The following is a 23678-nucleotide window of genomic DNA, read 5'->3' as shown; positions in this document are numbered from 1 at the left end:
ATGATATCACTGGTGGTAGCCATAGTCAAACTTTAGGAGGAGTTACAGTAGTCTAACCTGACTGAGTCCTGAGTGTAAAGAGTTATAGTAGTCTAACCTGAGTATAAGGAGGTACAGTAGTCTAACCTGAGTATAATGAGGTACAGTAGTCTAACCTGAGTATAAGGAGGTACAGTAGTCTAACCTGAGTATAAGGAGTTACAGTAGTCTAACCTGACTGAGTATAAGGAGGTACAGTAGTCTAACCTGAGTATAAGGAGGTACAGTAGTCTAACCTGAGTATAATGAGGTACAGTAGTCTAACCTGAGTATAATGAGGTACAGTAGTCTAACCTGACTGAGTATAATGAGGTACAGTATCTAACCTGAGTATAAACAGTAGTCTAACCTGAGTATAATGAGGTACAGTAGTCTAACCTGAGTATAATGAGGTACAGTAGTCTAACATGAGTATAATGAGGTACAGTAGTCTAACCTGACTGAGTATAATGAGGTACAGAAGTCTAACCTGAGTATAATGAGGTACAGTAGTCTAACCTGACTGAGTATAATGAGGTACAGTAGTCTAACCTGAGTATAATGAGGTACAGTAGTCTAACCTGACTGAGTATAAGGAGTTACAGTAGTCTAACCTGAGTATAAGGAGTTACAGTAGTCTAACCTGACTGAGTATAAGGAGGTACAGTAGTCTAACCTGAGTATAATGAGTACAGTAGTCTAACCTGAGTATAAGGAGTTACAGTAGTCTAACCTGACTGAGTATAATAAGAGAAGCCGCTATTCTCAGTCCTTGCCCCACAATGGTGGAATGAACTACCCACCCCAGTTAGAACAGCCGAAACCGTCCAATATTTCGCCGTCGACTAAAGACGCACTTCTTCAACCTTCAACCACTTCTTCAACCACAGAAAAGCTGGATGTAGCCAATTACTTAAATAGTTTCTTCACAAACATAGCCACAACACTGGTAAACAAACTACCCTCCCACTCAGGGCATTATGGGGTAGAACACATAGTAGCTTACTACAAAAACCTAGGGGTCCACAAAGACGACTTCAAACTGGAAATGGTAACAACAGATGAGGTACTCAAAAAACTGAGCGCCCTCCAACCTACAAGGCCACTGGCCATGACAACATCCCCTCCAAATTCCTCAGAGACTCAGCAGCCGCCATCACCCCAGTCATCACACACATAATAAACCTCTCTATAAAACAGGGACACGTCCCCAAGGACTTCAAAATAGCGAGAGTGACCCCTCTGCACAAAAAAGGCAGTAAATTAGACCCAGGCAACTACCGCCCTGTTTCTATCCTTACCTCCATCTCGAAAGTCATGAAAAAATTGTATACGAACAGGTCGAAAAATACCTTGCGGAAAAAAATCTAATCTACGAATTCCAATCTGGCTTCAGAACATCCCACTCCACTGACACATGCCTTCTCTATTTAAACGACCACATCAAACAAGAGGTGGACGCGGGCAAATACTGCGGCATGGTCATGCTGGACCTACAAAAGGCCTTCGACACTGTCAATCACACCATTCTGATTGACAAGCTAAAAGCAATTGGTTTTGATAGTCTATCAGTGAGCTGGATGCAATCCTACCTGGAGGGAGAGAGCAGATGGTGGAGGTAAACGGTACCCTATCCCCCCCCCTCACAGTAAACTGTGGTGTTCCACAAGGAAGCATACTAGGTCGCTACTGTTCCTAATTTATGCAAATGACATGTCGTCAGCTTGTGACTGCAACTTGTTCCTGTTTGCGGACGACTCAGCCCTGCTGGTCTCTGACAAGAACAAATTACAGGTTGAAAAAACCCTCAGCTCAGAACTAAGCAAAATCTGCATATGGCTCGCTGATAACAAACTATCATTACACATGGGCAAAACAGAGTCCATTCTCTTCGGTTCAAATAACAAACTCAGCAAGACCGACGGCTTCTCAGTTACAGTGGGTGACAATATTGTCACAAGGAAAGAAGATATTACCTACCTGGGTTCCATCCTAGAGGCAAATCTTTCCTGTGACAAAATGGCATCCAATGTAATAAAAAAGTCAACCAACGAACTCGTTTTCTTGTACCGGATCTCCTCACTGGTAAACAAGAATACCCTGAAGACTCTAGCAGGAGCACTCATTCAAGGGTACTACGACTATGCTTGCACCTCATGGTACCAAAGCACCTCAAAGGCGCTAAAAACAAAATTACAAACATCTCAAAACAAACTGGTCAGACTACTGCTTGACCTTACTCCTAGAACCCACCTCACCCCTGCCCACTTTGACAACCTAGGATGGCTTAGAGTAGACGACAGAGTACAGCAACTTGCAATGGGCCTGGTCTACAAGATACACTACACGACCAAGGTACCCATGTACATGACTAAATACTTCCCAAAGGTCAGTGAATACCACGATCACAACACCAGAGGGAGCTCCACAAATCATGTTAAACCCAGATTCGGCTCAAACAAGGGACTAAACACGTTTCGCCAATTATGCCACATCAATGTGGAACGCCCTACCCAAAGCTGTAAAGGAATGTGAATCACTACCCACTTTCAAAAACACTCTCAAAAAAACACCTAAGGGAGACTGCAACTCGAAACTGGCCCCTGTAAATGTCCGAACACAACCCCCGCCAACACCCCCCCCCCCCCCCACTCCTACCCCCCCCCCCCCCCCCCCCCCCCCCAACCACCTCCAATGTACAGTCCCACCCCCACCTACCCAATCCAATGTACAGTTTCTACGCCTAATGTATATACTCTTTTCTTTCTGGACTCTTTTTGTATCACAAATACAGTACTGTAATTGCAAATCTGGTATGTCATAAATGTATAGATGTAGCAGTACTGTCTATCTGTATGTCATGTATGTCATATATGTTACGATGAATTGGAAATGGGGGACCCTGGTGGAAACAAGACGAAAGTCTTTCTCTGGTCTGCATCCCCTTAACAATTGTATGTATTGAGCTGTACTGCACTGTACCCATTCTGCAATCTGTTAATAAAGTTTCATTCATTCATTCATTCATATCTGAAAAAAATAATAATAATAATAAAAAAAATATATCTAACCCTAACTAACCTTACTGTCATGCACTTGTCCTAATAAACTAACCTACACTGTAGCACTCAACACTTAATGAACATTGTTACTCAGCTGATAGAGTTCGTGCCCTTCCTGATTACTTGTTGTACAGAACTTGTAAGTCGCTTTGGATAAAAGCGTCAGCTAATGACTAAATGTAAATGTAAATGTAAATGTATAATGAGGTACAGTAGTCTAACCTGAGTATAATGAGGTACAGTAGTCTAACCTGAGTATAAGGAGGTACAGTAGTCTAACCTGACTGAGTATAATGGCTGTGGCAGCTGAATTCCTTTCAAACCTCCGCAACGCATGCTTGCCTACTTGCAGGTGCCTTGTCTCTGCAATGCAATGTCTGTCTATGTGAGTTGTGTTGTCGCACACAGTTTGAGTAGACTACAGCCCGGTGTAACAGCGGTGCATGGACGGAGCAGAGCAATTGATATTCATTGGAAATGCAATTATTCTTGTGTGGAGCTTGTGAAGAGCGAGAGATTAAAGTAAAATAATTTCTGTCTGACATGAAATCTGTCTGTCTGACAGAGTTTTATAAACATGCTCTTCATCAGAAGGCTCTAAGCATGGTCATCCAGCAAGAATCAAAAAGATGGGGCACCTTTGTCTCGGATTTACCAAATTATGTTTTGGGAGAGGTAGGCGCATTAAGGCACTCAGTAACAACTATGAAGACATATCATATCAGCCTACAATTTAGATTAGATTAGATTGTACTTTATTATCATTATATTTGCATACAACGAGATTTGGGACTCAAACTTAACACATTGGGTGCAACGCCCCTTCCGGGATACGGCAATGCGGTGCCAAGGATGAACCTAATAGAGTCCGTCACCTTGTTTGTAGAGCTATAACTATATTTTATATTATAGCCATGGATACAGTAATATGGTTGTTTGACACCGAGTTTCTTCCGGTCAAGATGCAAAAAAGAAAGAAAAAAATTCATCTATACATTCCCGTTTTATACCGTGGTGAATATAAGTATAGTTATAGCGTGGTCTAGCCTTTAGCGTGTATTCTACTAAAAGCGTTTCGTTTCTTCCCTGGACTAGCTACTGTTCTCAAATCAAGTCTAGATTATTGGTATTATGTTTCATCATGAATGCGTGAAAGGGGGGGGGGGGGTAGTTTTTTGATGCTCTGATCGTCACCAACGGAATACATTACACACACAAATTACACAGACACGCTCCGATCGCAATGAAGATGCATTTTTGGATCAACACAAGATTGATACCATATAGCCCTTACCTTGACTAGGATCTGCCCCAAAAAGAATATTCCAATTATCTGATCGCCATTCCAAGTATTGATGTCGATCGTGTTGCCAACATAATCCACCAAAGAACATGAACCGGAAGCGCTTGATTCTCCTCAATGCATGTGTTATAACCGCTTGTCCTGCCCGACAAGGAAGACTTCGCCCGGAGACTTTAGATCGACACACACACCAAGCCACATAGTTTCAAGTGCAGTAGCGGCCGCAAGGCCGGGGGCGGCGGTATTGGACTTTTGCGATTACAGACCCATTCCCAATGATAACACAGGGCTCCCTGGATGGATTATAAATGGAAATATCGAATAAAAGAAATAACGATCCAGAAACGTGTTAACACGTGATAGGCACTCAACGGATGGGCGTCAGAAACATGTTTATCGGTGAATGGCACTGAAAGTGTTAAGGTGCAGGAATATAAAATCACACAGGTAATAAAAGAGAAACATAAAATACTATACAGAAACATAAAATACTGTACAGAAACATAAGATACTATACAACGAACAGCAAAACATTTATGTTCTGTTCTACAGTGTTTCAATACAGTGTTTCTATTCTACAGTGTTTCAGTTCTGCAGTGTTTCTTAGCCATTTGGCCTATTTGACCTATCACCATATGATCATAGCTAATAAAATCTCATGAGACATATCTGCCAAAACTTAAAGGTCCATTAAAAATACCAAACTCCAAACATAGTTTTTCCATCACTATTGGGCAAAATTATAAATAGGCTCAGCAATTTACAGCCATGGTTGGATCTCTTCTGTGCACTGAAACGCCAAAGCTACTGAGCTCACTGGCATTTCTATCGCGGTCTGCGGTCGCCTTTAGCCTACTATGCTTTAATACATTAGCTAATCTAAATTCATGGACGGTATTACTTATTTTTTATTTAGAAATTATAACCATAAACGTCAACTCTGTCTGTCCAACTGAATACTCCTCATTGAAAATGATACCCAGCCATAATCTATAATTGTGTTAATTTCTACAGCTAAATGAGAAAACAAGATGGCGGAAATATTCTCGGTTGTCTGAATTTGTTGACCTTCTTCTCTCGGAATTCACGTTCTCGGAGGCAGAGCTATTGGACTTGAGGAAGTGCAGGTTGTACAGAAGTTCTATGCTTTCCCTGCCCTCCTCTGATTGACATGTCTCAGCCAGAGGAGGAAATCCCAGAGGGAATAGGGCGAGCTCTCGAGACACAGAACACGTCGGTGAGTGACATGTCCGATTATCACGTGTCCTCCTCACAACAGAGCGATATTTTGGTTGAGTACGTGCCTCCAGAAATGTTTCTGCATGTCCCTGAACTCAAGAGACACCAACACACAGATTGTTGAGGAAGGCTCTGTAGTGGGAGTTGAACTGGTCAAAATAGAGGTGGTGGCAGAGAGGAGGATGAGAAAGAATCTGGACACTATCCTGGAGAACCTCTCCCACCCCATCTATGAGGAGCTAGCCAAGATGACCTGCATGCACCCTCTCTGCACCAGCAAATGGTGTTTTTGTTTGTTCAGTTATTGTGGGTTTTGGGCATTGCAAAGATATTACTTTCCAACAGCAAGTCCTGCCCTTCAAAAATCGAGTATAAATAAATACCCAAGTGATATAGGTTACACTGCACAACAAATTGCCATTATTGTGGCTTTAAAACAAATCAAATACAAAACAAAAACAAATATCCTCTGTGCAAATGATTTTTAATTACAAAATGACATCAAGCTCTCTAGGCTGCACAACAGGGGAGCTGTTATTTAAAAGCAAAGAGCATACAGTGCAATTTGTTATGAAACGCATGAGAAAGACATGCTGCCTGTCTGTACTGCTGATGAGAATGGCCCCTGTGACTAAAACTGAGATAATGACATAATTGATTGTACACAATTCCTGCACTGAAATATATATTTTTTCGAGTGAAAGCAACTAATGCTTCGAGAAAATAGCACCACAGGGCTAATTACCATCTTGATGGAATGCTTAAAGTCACAAGGAAAAATGGCATTTTAGAGCCATCAAGCTTCTTTAAAGATCCAGTACAATGATGAGGTGAGACAGTACCCCCTAATAGGCAAAACTAATATTTGAATAGATATCACTATGAAACGTTCCCAGTTTGTTATGTAGGACATATAAAAAAAATATATATATTGCAAGTTTTCTGAATTGTATGTTTAAATTTGCAAATGAGGCACTTCCTCATTAAATATGTTCACATTTGCATATATCGCCAAGACACGACATGGATAATGCCAGATTCAAAAACTTGGTTTCATTTAGTTGATACATTCAAAACGAAACTTTTTCCAGAAGGGATTGTGGCTATGTCCTCTTATCAGCCCATACATCAGGAAATACTGTCTACTGTCATAAAAAAAATCGATTTTCGCCCAGTTTGGTATAAAATGTACTATAAATCCGGCTATGAATGATATATCAACAAACCCTTCTGTAATTAGAAGCAGGATATGGATGGGAAGAAATGTGGAAAGTTTGGTGTGTGCAGGGGTGGAAAGTACTTGAGTAATTGTACTTCGTTACAATACTTAAGTACTGTTTTGGGGGATTTGTACTTTACTCTAGTATTATTAAGTTTGTATACTTGTACTTTTACTCAATTACATTTCAGAGAAAAAATACATACTTTTTACTCCTTACATTTAAAATGCAGACCTACAAAGTACAAAGTACAAATCTCGCAGGTCCAACAATTTGAATTAGTATATTTGTTTCTCTGGCCGAACTAACGTTAACATTATTAATCCTGCGGCCGCACTTTATTTAAAAACAGCCAATCAAATCCCCAACAATGGAAAATTAACCCGCTTGTGCAAGACTAGAAAGCGGGGATCTTTGATTAAACACCTGCTATCAGAAGAATAGACAGTCAGTTTTTAGTACTTAAGTACATTTAAAAGTAAAAACTTTTTGACTTGTACTCAAGTGTGTTTTTAGCCAGATACTTTTACTTGAGTACGATTTTGAGACGGTACCCATACTTTCACTTAAGTATAATTTCTGGGTACTTTTTACACCCCTGGATGTGTGTAGGTACTAGGGAAATGGAGTTCCATGTATTTGTGTGTAAGTAAAATGCATAAAAACTAGTTTATGAGAAAACACCCTCAAAGTTCTGTATTGTAATTGTGATCTATGGACACAATAAGACAAAAAGTAAAATAAGCGACAAATTGTCTGTTTTCGATATTTTATTGCCACTAGTTTGAAATAAGTCCTGTTAAGGAAGCAAAATATAACAAAATCTCAAATATCGCCGGAAAAAAGCAAAAAGGCGATTTCGGGGGTACTGTCTCGCCTTACACCGGTTCCTGACAGGGAGCGAGCGAGCGAACTGGAGACGAAATCGCGCGCGACACTGTCCTGATATGAGGCGGCGCGTGTCCGAGTGTGTCTGTGTGTGTGTGTGTGTTACCTGGAAGCACACGTGGGGGGGCCTGCGATTCTTGACCAATAAAAAGTGTTTAGGGGCGGGACTCGGCCGCGTAATCGCTCAACTAGAGACACAGCAAGCGAATATTTGAGGGGGGAGCTACATCGCCGCTCAGTTCGCTGTCGCTCGCGGTAGGTCAGGATAGTCTGATTGAAACGAATACATTTTAATCATTTTCGCAATCACGCTCGCTCGCGTCGCTCCCTGTCAGGAAGGGGTGACAACACATTGACTGCCACGCTTCTATCCATCAATGTATGATCACTGCCACCAGTCTAAGCCTATGGAGATGTTCACCTTCTTTGCAGGGCTATAACTTTTAAAATTGTATTGCTAAATTGACATTACTATGGCCCATTCAACATCGATTATCTATCGTTCAGGATGTAGGAACGTTATACTTTTTCATTCATAGATTCTTCCAAAAATAGCTTCTAGAATATAAGTATGTTTTTATCGTTTTCTGCAGTAATTCATAGAACGTGAGTTATAGGCATAAACGCATATATAGATTATCAACTGCCTTTTATTGCCGATACAGTGCAGGCTCCCACTGTATCAGCAGAGGCTGGGTGGCGGAATTATGAATGCCATGCCGAAAATATGAAATATGATCTCAATAACGTCGTACAGCGTGGTTTGGCAGAATTAGCATGGACATCAAACACGTCGTACGCCGTTTATGGCGGTCAATGTGTTAAAGGGGACATGCATTGCTATTCCTAGCACTATTTGGGCAACTTTACACAATTCCTGTGAGTCTATTGAACACATCTGTTTTATTCCAAAAAATTCATTGTTTTATATTTCTAATCAAGTACTCAAAAGCCAAATTTTTCTCACTTTGGATTTCAGGCTGTGTTGGCCTGGCTCCGCCCATAAGCACTTTGAGTGACAGTCATCCACACAGTCTGCGACTGTGTGGGGGGGGGGGGGGGGGGGGGGGCATAATCCCACAGGACAATGCATTGGTAACTTGTTTCAAATGACAATATATACCCCTGTGAATATTATTGTACGGATCGGAATACGGGCGTGCGCATTCACTGTAGCTGCTGCTGGCCCTCTGTTCACTGTAGCTGCTGCGGGCCTCCTGTTCACTGTAGCTGCTGCTGGCCCTCTGTTCACTGTAGCTGCTGCTGGCCCTCTGTTCACTGTAGCTGCTGGCCCTCTGTTCACTGTAGCTGCTGGCCCTCTGTTCACTGTAGCTGCTGCTGGCCTCCTGTTCACTGTAGCTGCTGCTGGCCCTCTGTTCACTGTAGCTGCTGCTGGCCCTCTGTTCACTGTAGCTGCTGGCCCTCTGTTCACTGTAGCTGCTGGCCCTCTGTTCACTGTAGCTGCTGGCCCTCTGTTCACTGTAGCTGCTGCTGGCCCTCTGTTCACTGTAGCTGATGGCCCTCTGTTCACTGTAGCTGATGGCCCTCTGTTCACTGTAGCTGCTGCTGGCCCTCTGTTCACTGTAGCTGATGGCCCTCTGTTCACTGTAGCTGATGGCCCTCTGTTCACTGTAGCTGCTGCTGGCCCCCTGTTCACTGTAGCTGCTGGCCCTCTGTTAAGAGCAGTTAGCCATATAATGCTAATGAGGGTAAAGGAGTAGCTAAGTCCAAGTTGCTAACTTGCTCTAGAGTGCCTAACAGAGGCTTGGCGGATTGGAGTCACCGGATTACTGAATACAGAGCCTGGAATCGCCTCCTGGGAATTATGTATTTAGCTCAACCCGGCTAATCCTGAGACGAGGGAAATATTGTTACGCTGTGTCAATGATTGTTATCATCAAGTTGGATAATTACGTTTATGTAATTGTGTTGCAGTGTCCCGGGCATAATCACAGAGACAATAACAGCAGCCGAAGCAGCGTCAGCAGCATAGCAACAAGCCTAATCTTGCGGTCTATTGCTGTTTTGCAAAGTTGCAATAAGCACAGCAGGGCACTTCACAGCTTCTATGGCATATCAGTAGCTTAGGCAAGGTCCCTATAACTGGGCCACTCTCCATCTTTTCCTGGGCACCCTCGAGGTCATCCTCGGTTAGCCTGTGGAATAATAAAAAAAAAAAAGTCAAGGGGTCCACTTTCTTGAACTCCCAACCTCCCTAATCCCCTTTAAAGGTACCTATCGCGTTTAAATCCCTCCACAAAGACTTCAACTCTCAGCTGCAGGGAGGGTGTACTACTGAGCTAAGTCAATCTAGTCCCAGATCAGAAATTAAGTCCCAGCCACTGAGCCCACCCTCCCCTTATCCTCTGACTGAAAAAAAAAAGAAGGAATTGAGAGATGAGGAGGTTGGTGTCTTTTCCGTGTCTAATGATGTTGACGGCATGACAGAGAGGGCTTGTTTTGACAGCCGGGAGATGCCAGCCTGTCGGCTTATTGGGATGGCTTGGTGCGTGCCTGAGAACGTCCCTACTGTAAGTCACGGTTGTTGGACCAAGCCCGGGGTCTGCGACCATGGGGATGTTCCCTGTATCACTGAACAGTCCAATTAAATACATGTAGAAAAGGGGAGAGAGAGAGAGAGAGAGAGAGAGAGAGAGAGAGAGAGAGAGAGAGAGAGAGAGAGAGAGAGAGAGAGAGAGAGAGAGAGAGAGAGAGAGAGAGAGAGAGACAATGCCAGAGATAGAGATAACAGAGACAGCGATGGAAAAATGGCGATACAACTTTCCTTCATCAGGAGAGAAACAGACAATAATTCAAGACAAAATCTTAGACTTGAGACGTTCATCCTCCGATAGGATGGAGAAAATTTGGAGTCCATTCGTGGACTATGTAAAAGAAAAGCTAGAAGCCCGACATTGATGAAACAGCTGTCAGTTCATGTGTGCTCTCTATCTGCAGAAAGATAAGAGAGAAACAGTGAGAAGGCCTCAATCAAGAACACTTATAATAATAATCAACACTGCACCGAAAAAAAAATTATAATTTGAATTCCTCTCTACTTTACGTGACAATAACGTTGATTCTGATTCTCAAAGTAATGACCGGCTGGCACTAATGGACGGTAGGCTACTCCATAATCACTTCACTGTAAGAGTCTCTTCCTCTAAAATAACTTGGGGATCATGTTCATTCACTCTCACGTGTTCATCAATCATCCAGACATACTGTGAGGACCAAGGACCTTTCAGCTCATCAAATGACATTGAAGCTAATCATCCTGCCCCAACCAATTCATAACAAGAGAGCTTCAGAGTCCTCAGACACCCAGCATGAAGCCACATGTATGGTTTACCGCGTGTGCATGTGTAACGGAGGTCCGTGAGTAATATCCACAGTCACGATGGACGTGTGTGGTGAAGTGACTGTGGCAGTAAGCGGTACTGCGAGTTAAACTCACTTACCATTAAAAGACACATAGACACGTTACCAAGAAGTGAACCCAAATCATTCAAGGTTCTCACGGCCAATCGCCTTGTTTCTAGTCAACGAGGAATCTGCTTGCTTGCCATTAAAAAAATTTGCCCTTGAAGTTTGTCAATTTTTTATGGGAAACACCAAGCCCCTTGATCAATTTCTTTACAAATAGCTTTGTTATAAGGATAATGACCTAGCTTAGCAGTTTCAAGCATAGCCTATAGGTGGTACATGACGATCTTTTTCAAATAACAATCTCTAATAATCTTGAGTGGATAAGACAAGCTGTGGTGAAGTTAATAAGCCTCGCCAGCCTCCGCTGAAACATAGTTAGCTTTGTTTTAGTTGATTAAACAGATTCTAGATTGTGTGATTACACAGGAAATCCCACTTCGTTGTTCTCAAGCCCAATCATTACCTCCATTACACCGTTCAGGAGGTGCATGGCGTGTCTGACAGCCTTCTCTGCGAGCTCCTCAGAGGGGCTCCGCGCTCTCCGCTTCCACAGAAGCATAAATTAAGCGTAATTACGTTTCAACTGATCACTTCAGCGTGTGATTAGCAATAGAGTGCAGAGGCCAAAGTCGCGGGAGATGCTCTGCATGGAAATTCGTCCTCGTGCACAGAGGCGAAGAATAAGCACCCGCCCACACACGCAGACACACGCAGACACGTTTTACGCATCCTATACTGATGACATCACAAGAGAGGGGAAAAGTTAAGACCTAACATGGAACCAGAATCTACTGGGCTGCTGCCTCTTCTGCGTCTTCTCCTCCCCATAGTGGGGCTTTGATAATGAAGGTCTGTGCTGGGATGCTGGGATGGGACTGCAGAGATCGAGGGCTGAGGGGGGGTGGTGGTGGTGGGGGGCGTGTGAATGGGTAGGCAGACATCAATCACTGGTTAAGCTGGACCCCTAGCGGTGCTCAGGGACCTATTAGAGTAAAGTGGAGCAGGAGAGGCTCATGGGAAGAGAGCAGCACTGTAATTCTGTGTGGTAAGAGTGTGTGCGTGTCTAACAGAATGTGTATGTGTATGCAGTGCACAGTGCGAAGGAGAAGAAGTGTACTGTATGGGAGAATGTGTGAGCGAGAGGGAAATTGGTACGGTGGAAATTGGTAAATATGTTTAGGACTTACAGTATATTAAATTGGGGGCGGGCGCGAGGTGACAGATCGGAAGAATACACAGAAGCAGCACCTCAGGGCTCATGTCTTGTGCTCGCATTCCCAAGTTCTCATTCAAAAGTGTCTCTCTCTCTTTTATAAATGGTTGAATGCCAGAGGGTACGTGCACAAAGAGACACTTGCACACACTCGCTAACAGAGCTTGTGTGTGTGTGTGTGTGTGTGTGTGTGTGTGTGTGTGTGTGTGTGTGTGTGTGTCTGTGTCTGTGTGTGTGTGTGTGTGTGTGTGTGTGTGTGTGTGTGTGTGTGTGTGTGTGTGTGTGTCTGTGTCTGTGTGTGTGTGTGTGTGCGTGTGTGTAGCCACTTGGGAAAACCATGCTCCTGTGTTCTTTACTAATCAGCAAAAAGTCACAAGACACACGAGCCCCGTGTTCACGACTATGAATAGCGTCCGTCAGAGGGGTCAAAAGATCACAAGAGCAAACAGAGTGGGATTCAGCCAGAGTTCGGCTCTAGGCCGTCTCATGACAAAATCAGGCGGAATTCATGTGTTCCCGAGCGTCAGAAATGACCTCAGAGTATATTTACCCTTTTCCAACAATTATCTCTAGTCAGCTGGCGTTGGATCTTCAGTCTCGATCCATGTCGGCTGACGGATGCTGGGGTGGGCGGGTATATTCATAGCGCTATTTGTTTTTAGCTAATTTACCCAATTTACTCTGGCGTGAATTTGTTCCAAACATACCAATTCTCCACATGGAACCTGGTGCAGGGATTGTGTTCGACATTGTGTTAGAAGAACCCTGGGAAGGCAGCCATGTTATTCGGTTCTTGTTTACTGCGGGGCCCCCAGACCCTTTAGAAACTTTAGCACAGGACCCCAACATGTGGTCTCCATTTACTCCCAGAGATAAAATGACATGTTGCTTCCTCCTCCAAATACACTATTACTGGAAAACCGTTCTCACTGGAGCAGTGGCGGCCCCTGCCTCTAAGTCCCGCAGAATCTATTCGATTGCCTTCAGCTCCAGCCAAGTGAACCATGTATTTCCACCGTGCCAGCCTCTCCCGATAGAATCAGGAAGGTATCAGTAATTGATTAGTCTCGACAGTATAATTAGAAACCACATCAAACGGAGGTTGACATTTCAATTAATCGGGCAGATTGAATTCACTTTGGATTAAATTAGACCTTTAGATTCAGTTCCAAAGAGTTGGGAGATGGAGGGAAGTTTCCAGCAAGGCTGCAGATTTTATCAGCAACTTCTTACTTTAACCCTTTCACTGCCACACTACAGAAGGTAACCGTATGTAGTGTGATAGTAAAGGGTTAACCTTCTGTAGTGTGGTAGTGAAAGGGTTAACCCTTTGTTGTGTGGCAGTGAAAGGGTTAACCTTCTGTATTGTCACAGTGATAGGGTTTACCATTTGGTAGTGTGGTAGTGAAAGGGTTAATGGTTAACCTTTGCCACAACCAGGAATTTTACACAACTCTTACTAATCTGAGCAGCAGAGGCTATCTTGCTAGTTGTTTATTATTTTATGGTAATGAATATTTCAGTGTTTAACATTCAGAGGTGTGAACGGAATGAAATTGGAATGGGCATTTGTATTAGTCAAGAGTGTAGGCTACACACTGTGGTGAATTAGGTATAATCACGAGAGATTAATAAAACAAGCTCCACATTACTCATCACTGTAGTCATTAGATTGCATTAGGAATATGAATCACACCACAGAGCTGAGTCATAGACACAATGAGAGTGAGTGATAAAGAGCATAACAGTCAACATCACAGACCATTCTTATTGTAAGGAGAGGCGGGCTCTATGCGCGTGTGTGTGTGTGTGTGTGTGTGTGTGTGTGTGTGTGTGTGTGTGTGTGTGTGTGTGTGTGTGTGTGTGTGTGCGTGCGTGCGTGCGCGTGTGTGTGTGTGGGTGTGTGTGCGTGTGTCACTAAATAGATGAGGTGATTAGGAAGGGAATAAACGGTGGCATAATGCTTTCTCTCTCTGAGGCACAGTTCCAGCATCAAACCCACACAAACCTGTCACTTTCGACCTGTCACTTTCGAACGCTGCGCCTTCACTCCAGAAATGTAGAAGTTGTGGCTGGTGCGGATAGACGGACAGAACCACGGACAGGAGGGTATGCAATACGCCATCACCAGCGATGTGAGCGAGTGGGTGTAATGACAGCTAAGTCAGCTCAATATATCTCCATGACACAACGTCAGCAGTCGACTAACCAGTCGTTAAACCTAGATGCCAATAGAGCTTTTCTTGTTCACATACAACGTTGAAATCGGTCTTACCTTGTGAGGCAACAGTGGCACGCAGCATCAACCACTGTTTGTCTATGAGCCATTTGTCTCTTTCTAAAGTCAACGTTTATTTGTCACACACATACATTATACTACTGCTTCCTCTGCGAGCCTCCCCTAGACTGTGCATGCATCAATAAAAACAACTCAATAAAACTTGTAATAAAACTCAATAAAAACTTAATAAAACTCTGAGGGGGGGGGGGGCAACACTCAGTTGAGTAGATGTGCAAATGAATATGTATGATGTCTGCAATGCAGCCTACTCTATGCTAATCACCTGGCCATAAATATTAGTTGGTGACAGTTGTGCATCTTAAGGCTACGTTCACACTGCAGGCAAAAGCGGCCTGAATCAGATTTTTTCGCTCATGTGACTCAGATCTCTTTTTGTCATGACAGTGTGAACAGCACAAATTACATCGAATCTGATGTTTTCTATTCAGATTTGGGCCACTTTCCTACAGTATGTGGTCCTAAATCAGATACAGGTCAGCAACGCGACATCCATCTGAACAGTGCAGAACCTGAGGGGACATATCATAACCGGTCTGTGTTTGAAAGCGTATCGAAAGAAGAAATGGCTCTTTCACCTCCTCCTCACCCCCATTATCATCTGTGCACAAATGGGCTGCACCTTCAGTGTCCTCCATGTTTACGTCCATCTTTGTTATTGTTAATTTGCGCATGCTGGTCAGTTATAGAGCGTGAACAGTTCACACTGGAATCTCATAATGGCCACATTTTAAAAAATATATATATAAAAGAAATCAGATCCGAGCAATAAATCTGAATTGAGCACCATGGCTTGCAGTGTGAACATAGCCAAACTCACATAGTTACTTGCTATGTTGACCCAAACTCAGCCAACTCAACAGTGAGTTTGGTGTTGACACTTTAGCTCCTACAGTAGCGTGCCATGCCGGCGATTGTCGTCATGTCTCACCGATGAAGCCAAGCTGGGAGAACTCCAAGATCATCCACTCCTCTGAGGGCTGCTGCAGGGCAAAATTCTTCATGGTGGTGAAGTAATTTGGACGTGCCACGATGTCGTCCTCCAGCTGAGAGAAAGACAGAAGAGAAACCAGAGGAGGGTGAGGAGTTAAAAACTCCACTCTCGTTTTTATGCCCATCCTTTAACCCATTACAACCGGGAAACACATTTGTGTGTATATGCAGGCTATATAGTGCATTTTTAGCAGGCGTTTTAGGTCTAAATGGGTTAATAGAGGGCTATTTAACATGACAATCCTGTTATTAACTATCATTTACATATTAATAGGTGCAATTTACAGAGATAGGATTTTGTGATTGCAAGCATGTGGTCCAAACTGTTCAATCATTTAAAAACTCCTGAAGGGTCGCAAACATAAGTCAGGATAAAGTACTGTGTGGAATGAAATTGTAAAGGGCATTTGTATTAGTCAGAGTGTAGGCAACACACTGTGGTGAATTAGGTATAATCACGAGAGATTAATAAAACAAGCTCCACATTACTCTTCACACTGTAGTCATTAGATTGCATTAGGAATATGAATCACACCACAGAGCTGAGTCATAGACACAATGAGAGTAAGTGATAAAGAGCATAACAGCCAGCATCACAGATCATTCTTATTGTGGGGAGAGGCGGGCTCGTGTGTATGTATCTATGCATGTGTGCGTGTAAGTGTATGTGTGCGTGCCTGTGTGTGTGTGTGCATGCATGCTGCTTGGTTTGTATGTGGGTACACGCTTGGTTCATATGTGTGTGTGTCACTAAATAGATGAGGTGATTAGGAAGGGAATAAACGGTGGCATAACGCTTTCTCTCCGAGGCACAGTTCCAGCATCAAACCCACGCAAAGCTGTCACTTTCTATCCCCCCGCCCCCCCGCCCCTACTCCCCCACTGACATAGACTGAGGAGAGGAGGTGGAGGAGGTGGTGACAGGGCTGGATATATGTTTGGAAAGTCACACAGCGGGCACGGAGCTGATGTATTGGGCTGCGACAGATGGCAATTATCCCACCACCATCCTATAAAAGGAATAAACATGGCAGTTTACAGCCTCGCGGTCTGTCTACCCACATGCAAGGAGCAGGAATTGTGTCATTTCTTTTGGTTTTTAAGTGAATGCACAGGTTTTTACATGCGTTTGCTTGTCTTGTGGTTGAACGAGTTATGTCACAGTACTATATACCTGTATGTCCCTATGCCATAAATGTCATGATGTCATGTATGTTGTGTATGTCATAAATGTCACTATGAATTGAAAATGGGGGACCCTGATGTAAACAAGACAAACGTCTTTCTCTGGTCTGCATCCCCTTAACAATTGTGTGTATTGAGCCGTACTGTATTGTACCCATTCTGCAATCTGTTAAATAAAGTTTTCATTCATCCATTCATTTATTCCATTTATTCCATTTATTCATTCATTCATTCATTCATTCATTCATTCATTCATTCATTCATGTTGTCATATCATAAAGGAGGATAGGAGAGGGTGATAGAGAGCAAAGCACTCAGCCTGAGCTTTACAGATAACTCAGGGTGGGCTGTATCAGAAGAGAGAACGTCGAAGGGATTTCCTGTAAGCGGAGATATTCAAGCGTTAGTTTACACCGAGTCTTAATGATCCTACAGTATCACTGCTCGGTATGACATTCTGGGGCAAAAGAACAGGAGCAAAACCGTCAAGTGTGGTGAATATGGCTGGGAAAATCCACAGAGACAGCTGTCTGAGATATACAGTATGCACTCTGTAACAGGCAGGAAGCCCAGCACATCTTCACATCCCCTTTTTGTTGAAATTGACAGGTTCCCCTTCGGGGGGCGCTGCAGGACACCCAGGACCACAGTTGGTGAGGGGGTACTATCACTCCTGTCCGTGGGTGCATGTGTCCGTCTGTCTGATAGGATTTGGATGAAACTTCGAACATAGGCTGACTGCAGGCATGGGACCTGAATCCTCAATATTATATTTAGACTTGGTCTTCAAAATGAAATTGAAGGAGCCTGGCATCAGGGAGGAATGGTGGTGTTCACGGCGGAGGACAGGGACAGCAGTGGTCACAGGTTTACTTGTAGATGACTTAAAGGAAAAGATAAGACTGCCGATTTCTTTCTTTAAGAACTGAGTATGCAACAGCCTTCAAAAGACAGTAAGGTTAATGCCAGATGATCCACCAGGGTTAAAAGTAGTCCAAGTAAGTGCTTAGATGGGAGGCAGTCAACCAGGATAGCTTCGGAGCATATATTTCCGAAAAACATAAAATATCTATTTATTCTGGGATTTGCATAACCCCTTCACTTCATAACCCCTTCACTTCATAATCCCTTCACTTATCATGGCACACACCGTCCTAGCTATTCCCACGCAGGTTTAGCTCAAAACCCCATCCCCATTGTTTTCATTGGCTTACAGGTCATGGTCTCACACAGCACCACAGATATTTGAGGTGCCTAATAATATGGATTTTAATTCATTCATCAAATACAAAATAATTTTGTTTTACAAGGAATGTATAAAGGTTTCATACAGCACTAACATTATGCACCCCATCCACGCAATTCAACTCGCAACAATGAATGCAGCCTACTTGAGGTTACGACTGTCAGTGACACCAGGCATATTTGACATGAAAAAAAAGTTATTGACTTGGGGACAATGAGATGTCTGGCAAGCAAGCCTTTTTTTTTTATCAAAGATACTGTCAGATCTTATTCACTATTTATTAACCACAGGCGTTGTTATTGACAGAAAGGTCACTGGCAACAGTCAAGTGACAGATGGTTGTCAAGCTGTTACTAAGGTGGCACAGCAGGACTATAATGAAAGTCAGCAGTGAGCAAAGCATACATAACATTTCTTTATATTTTTATGTTGAAAATATGAATAAATGGCACATGATACTCTCATTTAACCATAGTGAACTATCACACAGTAATTGTAGGTTACAATATGTTGAAAGGTTGGTTGAAATGTGGTGAGATTTCAAACTGCAGACTTAGCCACATATCAGATTATTATTACTTGTTTGAATGTGGTATGAGCAGTTCCTTAGTAACTACCCTTATTTTAGTCAATTCATTATTAATTACCCTTATCTCATCCAGCGCCATCGCTTAATGAGCCAAGGGGCGCTAGAACGCCATCGCTTTAATCAATGGGGAGACTGCGAGATTTGCGAGTGCTTAAAATATATCTTATATTATATCTATGGGTCTAATACTGACAATCCTTGTCAGTGAGTTGCTTCCAGTCAACATGCACTGAATATGAGTATAGTTTTGGTGTCTTAGTAACCCTGAGAAAATACGCGATAATAGCGTTTTAGTGGAATACACTAAACACGTTGTAATTTTTCGCCTGATTATCAAATCTTCCTGAAATCAACGCTAGATTATCATTATTATCCTTCCTCATGCATACATGAAATGGCCCTCGTAGCGCGGCGCTCCCCCCCCCCCCACCTCCTGCACCCAACGGTAAACAGCCACACACACACACACAGACAACTTTGATCGCGGTAGAAAGAAATATCAGATCAACGCAATATTTTATATATAGAGTCCTTACCTGATCTCTGATGTAATGCAAAAGAAATAATCCAATTATCTGATCGCCATTCCAAATACTGCTCGTGGAGGTCCGTCCCACATTGCATATGAGGGGGGGGGGGGGGGGGCAGCATCGCAGATGTAACGTTGTAAACGCTAGTCCTGCCGGAGTATTTAAACCCCGCCCGCACGGCTGAAAGATGTTAGACTACAACATTTCTAATAGATTGCAATACCGGCTGGAAGGCGTAGGCGGCGGTATTTGCCCTTTTGCGAGCTCAGACCCATTCCCAATGATAACATCAGGCTGGATGGATGAAAATGAATGGATATAGCTAATAAAAGAAATAACGATTAAAACCCGACTTTTCTCGTGATTGGTGCTGAACGGTTGGCGAGTTAACCCGACTTTTTCCCTGATTGGCGCTGAATGAGTTAATAACCACTATTCATGTGTACAGTTGTTGGCCCAATTATTAAAACAAAACAAAACAAACAAAAGCTTTGGGTACATTACATTATTCTACATTAGTAGAATAACCTACTCATAAATGAACACATTTGCCAGATTTTCTCAAACATGTGCCAGCTGGTAGGCTAGTTGTTTGTGTCTAGCCATGTCTCTTTGTGCAATTATGTGATCTAATGCAAGAATTTAGCGAATGCAGGTCACTTATGCAACCAGATAATTTGTCCATTCATTGGTCTAACATTATCATTTCATTTTTTTATTTGTTAATGAAAATGGTAATACATTCATCATAGTTTTTGTTTACAAAGGTAACATTTTATTTAGCTATCATTTTCATCATGGAAAAAAGGTAGATGACAAACATTCTTCATCGTAGTTTTCGTTTTGTGTTGTTGTGTCCTGTGCTGTTTGCTTTCTGTTTATGTTGATAATTATTGTTTTTAATACAACCATGGTGAAGCCAAAGGCACATTTCCAGAAGTGGATTATAAAGTTTTTCTAATCTGATTTGAAGTATGCTTCTGTTTTTGCAGGAAGTGTGTATTTAAAATTGTACTACCACTCCAGTTACACCAGATGCCTCCGTTACTTGAACAGGCTGTTATTGGGGTGGTGGGGGTCCTTCATTATTCTACAGGCTCTGGATTTGCACCTAAGCTAGGCTAACGTGCAGCCAGATAGCTTCTTACTGAACGCACAGAGAGGAAACTGGTGTCTATCTTCTTGTCTCTCTCTGGAGAAGACGGTAAGCTAATTTCCTAAAATGTTGGCATGTTTTTTTAAGGAGCGATCAAGGCTATTCTAACAAAATACCTCCCAATTTCTAACTGTACGATCTGATAAAATGCAAAGAAAAATATTGCCTTGCTTTACTCCGATCAGTTTGACAGCTCATAACTAGCAAAGTGGCGTGACGACATGCTTGTGCATTTGGTCTCAACAGTGACATTCACAAAAACTCAACAATTCAATATTTCTCTATTCAATATCTATATGCCACGCACAGAGCATTCGTCGCATTCTATTTCATATTCATTGTTGAGATATACCTGTAGCCTATATTTGCTCCATCTCGCCTGGTGCGATATGAAATATTTTCAACTCAAGAGAACACCGTTCCCACCACCTATAGAGCCGAGCTGCATCTATTCGCCTCCGTTTGTAGTCTTTCCATTGACTTTGTATGCATTCATGCCGCCTCTGACTTTCACATGGCGTTGTATTCGAACGCACCATTAGACCTAAAAAAAACAAAACAAGATTCCAATGGATCCATTCACTGGAATCATTGTAGACAGTATGTCAGGGACTCAGGACACGGCAGCACTGAATGTTCCCAGAGGTTCTGATGAAATAACACAGTGTCACGTAGACCCACATTGGCACACATGCATCCACTCAAGTCATCCTTACGAGTGGAAACCAAACCCATCTCTTTCCAATGTGGATGTGAGACAGCGGGCTGGTGGTGTGTCAACACGTCTTCAACACAAGTAGGAGAGACCAGCGAATGACTCCCGTAGCAATAAAGTCGGAAACTAAATTACAACCAAATTACAACCCGATCACAATCCCTGCCCCCCCCCCCCTCCCCCTTTTTAATGCGCTCTGGTTCGCATCTGTCTCCTTCTGGCAGAGTTTGCATCTTCTACTTTCTTCTTTGGAGGAATCAATGTGGGAGTAATTACCCGTGCCCTTTATGAGTGAAAGTCGGAAAAATACATCCTTCAAGTTCAGAGCGAGTACAGTATCAAAACACACAACCTGGGTCTGTGTTGTTGCAATTATTTTTTTATAAAAAAGAATGCTGCAACTTGGCTCACATGAATAAACATAGGCCTGGCAAAACAGAGGATTCGACTGTTATTGTACTATGACTAGGCTCGGGCGATATTGAAATTTCCCTGCTGACGATATTGCTTCAAGAAAAACAACGATATAAGATATTATCTATCGTCTTAAAGGGGAAAAAACTGAGCTTGTGTTGCATTTGCAGTTGTATTTTGAACAATTCTTCTTATTGTTGTTGTCGCTAGCAGACCACAGGCTACTCGCTTGACACAGGCCTGTATTACAAAGCTACAACCCCTGCACAATATCGGGGAAGATTCAAGCATTTTGATTCGAGCTTCCAATCAGAATTGATAAAGTGGGCAGTAATGGACATATATGATTTTGAGGGTTGGTTTCTCGCCGTGGTAATGTTAGGAGCTTTGGGCCGGCTGCTCTCTGTGGCAGACCAGGGTAACATTATGTACAGGGTCAGAAGGTAGGTTTGCATAACAGTACTTATGATGACTTACTAATCTTTTGATAGGCTATAACAACGCTGCGAAGCATAGAGAAAAGCAAGAGAGAAAAGGAAAGCGAGAGACAGACTATAACAGATTGCAGAATATGGTACAGCTCAATACAAACAACTGCTAAGAGGATACCGTTCTGTTATCGGGGACACGTGAGGGCCATTATCGTGGACACACACACACATGATATGTGCACGATATGTGTACGATAACATCGGCATATCGCCCAAGCCTAACCGTAAAAATAGCCTACAGGTAGTTCTTCAGCAGTTCAGGTCTGTGTCTGGAAAAGTTACGTCCACCGGCACCACCAGCCCCTCTTTGACCAAAGGCTATACAGAATAGCCGGTCCATACGGAGTTGTGGCCTCCAGAACAATATTGCTACGGATATACCCGCCAGTTCTTGCACGGAGCCAACATAGTATTGCCAGCACCACCAGCCAGACTTTCCATGGACAGCGTTGGGTGCAGAGAGAGGGGAAAGTATTGGACAATATATTCCAGCCGCGTCTCGTTGTTGAGCACTTTTAATCTTCACGGAGCACAAAAGACTCTTTCATCAGCAGAAAGGACAAACTGTAGCTCAATGGAGACGTCCCACCAGTGGCGTAGCGGAGGCTTAGGAGCTTAGGGGGCCCCGCCCCCACTGTAGGCTATCCTCTTAGATTTCGTAACGAACAGGGCGCAGTGTGGCAGTGGGAGTATGGTTCTGCGGGGCTGCAGCTGGATGCATCTCGCGCAGAGGGCGGGGCCCCCCCCCCTCCCTGCTATGTTGTAATTATTTGCTCACCTGCGATAGGGCTAGCCGGCTGACTAATGTGCATTGGCAGGCTGGGCAGCGTTCAAAACACAGCGGGAAGCGCCGGTAAAAATACCCAAGCGGACGCGGTGCTCAGAAAAACAAGATGAGAGCGAAAGCCAAACAGGAGACGGCAAAGCTACGAAAAAGAACATCATTGTTCCAGCAGGCAGCAAAGGTATACTGACTCTAACGTTACTGAAGATGCATCGGCAGTAAGCTCCCCACCTCAACCCCCCGGTCAGCTCCGAGTCCAGGCAGACAGACAGCCCAGCCAGGCCCCCAGCCACGCTACAGCCGCAGAGACAGGTTAGAAGAATAGAACGTTTTATTCGCCATAACCAGTATGCTACTACAGGTTACATGTATGCATCAAAACGGTTACATTGTTTGTGTCACTCCGCAGAGCTGAGCGTGAGAGCGCGGAGTTGGGCAGTGGTCTCCTCTAGTGAACGAGAGTGTTGTTGTTATTATTATTATTATTATTATTATTATTATTATTATTATTATTATTATTATTATTATTATTATTATTATTATTATTATTATTATTATTATATCACTTATCTCAGCACCCCCACTGCTGAAGCCCTGATTATATTATATTATTATACAGTTCCTACTGACCCTATATGGTTTACAAAAGATGCCTGAAAAAATAAACATTTAAAAAAGTAGCCTACAGCCGCCGAGACCCGAGACAGGTTAGAAGAATATAACCTTTTATTCGCCATAACCAGTACGAGTAGCCTACAGGTTACATTGGAACTGGAATCTAATCCGTTAATTTTTTAGTACATGGTTTAAGTGGCCGCGATGTCCAGTGTGATGATAATAATGATGTGTGTTGTAGCGGGACGGTCAGTCACGATATTCCGACATGGCGCGAGATTATGGGTCA

At 43.1% G+C, this 23678-nt stretch overlaps 1 protein-coding gene across 1 annotated transcript in view; it reads right to left on the bottom strand.

Moving 5' to 3' along the window:
- Nucleotides 1-23678, bottom strand: part of mgat4b (alpha-1,3-mannosyl-glycoprotein 4-beta-N-acetylglucosaminyltransferase B) — a 418569-nt gene that overhangs the window by 59377 nt on the left and 335514 nt on the right. Inside the window, exons 8-11 of the mRNA XM_084332017.1 lie at nucleotides 15603-15717; nucleotides 11935-12050; nucleotides 11623-11703; nucleotides 8902-9403 (exon numbers count right to left, since the gene is read on the bottom strand). Coding sequence (XP_084188143.1) covers nucleotides 8902-9403; nucleotides 11623-11703; nucleotides 11935-12050; nucleotides 15603-15717 — 814 coding nt within the window. The remainder of the gene's footprint in view (nucleotides 1-8901; nucleotides 9404-11622; nucleotides 11704-11934; nucleotides 12051-15602; nucleotides 15718-23678) is intronic.

The sequence above is a fragment of the Notolepis coatsorum genome (genome assembly GCF_963971535.1).
Source record: "Notolepis coatsorum genome assembly, chromosome: 16".
Taxonomy (NCBI): Eukaryota; Metazoa; Chordata; class Actinopteri; order Aulopiformes; family Paralepididae; genus Notolepis; species Notolepis coatsorum.
Note: the sequence above shows the minus strand (reverse complement) of the source record. Positions and strands in the feature narration are given on the sequence as shown.